Source organism: Hibiscus syriacus, unplaced genomic scaffold, assembly GCF_006381635.1.
Source record: "Hibiscus syriacus cultivar Baekdansim isolate YM2019G1 unplaced genomic scaffold, ASM638163v2 tig00111659_pilon, whole genome shotgun sequence".
Lineage (NCBI taxonomy): Eukaryota > Viridiplantae > Streptophyta > Magnoliopsida > Malvales > Malvaceae > Hibiscus > Hibiscus syriacus.
The window spans coordinates 602882-606270 of record NW_024063149.1 but is presented as its reverse complement, the minus strand read 5'-3'; the positions used below and the strand labels follow the sequence as shown (position 1 = coordinate 606270).

Below are 3389 nucleotides of genomic sequence, written 5' to 3'. Positions count from 1 at the left end.
AATAAAAAATTGAAATGAATAAACATAGATTTCAAAAATTACCTTCTTAATTACTGGAGTAATATTGGTGGGCAACTTCATACCTCCAATTTTAGTGCTGACGTAACCAATACCAATTTTGTGCAAATATGAAAGAATATCAGCATGAGGCCTCAGGAAAAGATTAATATAACACGTCAACGAATGTTCATACCATTTCAATTAAATAAATAAATAATTTGAAATAAATAAATAAATCACTAATTTATTCAAAATAAATGAATACATAAATAAATAAATTATTTGAAATAAATAAATAATTCAAAGTAAATAAATAAATAAAAATTACCTCTGTATTTATCTGCCAATAATCGAATACATGCTTTTGATCAAGCCTCAATAATCCCACCATAATAATTCTAATTGAAAAGATAAGAGAAAAAAATATGATTGAGATTTTTTTGGAAGAAGGGGGTGAGGAATTCGATTTTGGGGAGTCTTATTTATAGCCGTGCTCGCATCCTCTCGAAGTGAGGTAAACGATACATCGCGTTGTATAACGCAAGGATTGTGATTCTATTAAATTTCAAATCTTTTGCGAATGAGATAATTTATCGATATCTCGAGAACATCATGTTATACGTAACACGAAATTATTAAAACAAATATTAAATTAAATTCTCTGAAAATTGTGTCCACGTTGGACGTACCTCTCTCCTTGTACAAAGCTAGGCTATTCCTTATGTTTCTTAAGACGCAGATTAATCCTACATGTATAATTTAGAGATATTTTTTTAACAAATCTGATGTGATAATTTTTTTAAAAAATAATTTTTGGGTTATTATTTTAACAACGCCAAGGAATGTGGAGTGCAATTATCTTGATGCCCACGTGGCATAAATCAGATTGCAAGACAGATGTGAATCCAACGGTTCAAATATGTAGGAGATGCAAGAGGATAGGACCAATTATGATGAAAAGTCATCCCTTTTCCTGCTTGTCTACACTGTCAAACTGTTTTTGCTAAGCAACTCTTGGCTTTTCTCTCTCTCCCCGGAAGAAGGCAGACATGGCGATTGAAGTTAAGGCATTGCATTTGTCGTTTGTGCCTCACGTGCTCGCCGTCGCCGGCGCCGTCATGGTTTTGGTTTGGAATATTCACTTCAGAGGTGGATTAGCTTGGGAATCCTCCAACAAAAATCTAATCTTTAACGTAAGTTTTCTTTCCCTTTTTCCCCTGTGTTGTTTATCAAACTCAACTTTGCTTTCTGGGTTTATATCTGCTTCTCAATTGCTCCTAGAATCTTAAACTTTAAAGCACTCAACTAATGAAGAACACAAAGAGGAATTGTTTCTGGGGTTTCTCTGTGTTCCTTATCGGCTATAGCATTAGGCAAGCTGTTTGATTCTTAGATGGTGAAGGTTTATTCTCAGTATTGAAGGTCAGTATATAATTCATTTATGTATAGCTAGAGATATTAGCAAGTCGGATTGAGTTTTTGTTTAATTCTATCTAACCAAAGAAACGTGTATTCTTTACCTAAACTTGACTCTGACTCAAGAAACATACACTATTCACCTGACACGATCCAACCTGATGAACAGATTTTCTCTATCCGAATCAGTTCTAATCTGATTGTCTAGACTAAAAATCTGTACCCTCGATATAAATATAAAAAAATTATTTTTATTCAATAAATTAAAGATTTAATTAAAGAAAGTATAGGGAGAGGATTTATTATAGCAATTACCTCTAAATTTATAGAAAAAAATATCTTGAATTGGATTGATTCAAAGATTTTTGCACGCAAATTTCGATCTTGAAATGTCCTCTCCTCTCTCCTCTCTCCTCTCTCTCTCTCTATATATATTTCAACCCAATCCGAATTTATTTTTTAAATTAATTATGTCGGGTTAGGTCGAGTCAGAATTCATTGATTTCAAGTTAAATTACCATCCCCATAAATAGCTGGTGAAGGAATTTTAAACTCTCTTTCATCATCTCTCAATCTATCTATCTACATCGCAAATCATCTTCTTCAATTTACTTAAGTCACTGATTATCACTTTCTATTTAAATCAGAAGAGAGAAACCATCTACATCTCACTCTTCCATCAACAATTTCTAATCCAAGTCCTTCCTTTTTGTGGCAAAATATGGTGGTGCGCTGCGAATGTTTATTTGTGGAAGCAGAGCTACAGCTGTGCTTTATTAAATTGGTGGTAGTTAGGAGTTGTGGCCATGTATTTCGAATGAAGATTAGCCTACCTGCCCTCCATTTTTCCTGTATAAAAAAATATTTGCTTTTTGTGTGCAGATCCATCCTGTGTTGATGTTGATTGGCTTCATTATCATAGGAGGTCAAGGTAATTAATCCAACATAGCTCTTTCCTTCGATAAACAAAACAATTCTCAAACATTTTCCCAATATTACCTAAAAAAATGCAGCCATTATGAGCTACAAGGCATTGCCACTGAAGAAGGAAGTTAAGAAACTAATACATCTTGTGCTCCATGCCATTGCTCTAATCCTGGGGATTATTGGAATATATACTGCATTCAAGAATCATAATGAGAGTGGGATACCAAATCTCTACAGCCTGCATTCTTGGCTTGGGATTGGAGTCATTGTCCTTTATGGCATTCAGGTATTAATACCAATATACATCTTCATTATATCCTAGGGTTAGTGTTAAATAGAACTGTAAATGAAACGAGACAAATCGTAATTTATTCGAGTTTAATTCGGTCGAAGTTCTGTCAATACTCTATTTGACTTGCCTCAACTTGAGTTTAAACTCGACCTGAGTTCTTAGCAAACAGAAACCAACTACTTGACACTCGATTCGAAAAGCTGATCAGTAGTACTCGAATTCGACTCATCATCTCATTTACAATTCCTAGTGTCAAATTTCCTGACTTGTAAAAAGCATAGCCAAGTTCTATGAGCACCCAAGGCAGTGTTTTTGAAATTGAAAGAATATGAATTGCAGTGGATATATGGCTTCCTCGTGTTCTTCTACCCCGGAGGATCGACCGGATTAAGAAGCGAATCGCTTCCGTGGCACGTGCTGTTGGGGCTGTTTGTGTACATATTGGCTGTTGGCAATGCCAGCTTGGGGTTACTGGAGAAGCTTACATTCCTGGAGAACTCGGGGCTGGACAAATATGGTGCTGAGGCCTTCCTTGTAAACTTCACAGCTATTGTCACAATACTGTATGGGGCCTTCGTTGTATTTACAGTTTTCTCCACCGCTCCTCAAGAGGATGACCACAGCTATTCGCCTATATAGCTTGATGTATAAATCTATATCTATATACGTGTATTGCTTAATGGTGTATATCTGTGATTATCTGTTTTTCTAGACAAGGTGGTTGTAATCAATAATATTGGCAATTTGTGGGACC

At 35.1% G+C, this 3389-nt stretch overlaps 1 protein-coding gene across 1 annotated transcript; it reads left to right on the top strand.

Moving 5' to 3' along the window:
- The first annotated feature begins 999 nt into the window (after window positions 1-999).
- Window positions 1000-3389, top strand: LOC120167037 (transmembrane ascorbate ferrireductase 1-like). The gene is made up of 4 exons (XM_039176165.1): window positions 1000-1193; window positions 2299-2347; window positions 2430-2629; window positions 2975-3389. The coding sequence occupies exons 1-4, from the start codon at window positions 1050-1052 to the stop codon at window positions 3272-3274; spliced, it is 693 nt and encodes a 230-aa protein (XP_039032096.1). The 5' UTR covers window positions 1000-1049; the 3' UTR covers window positions 3275-3389.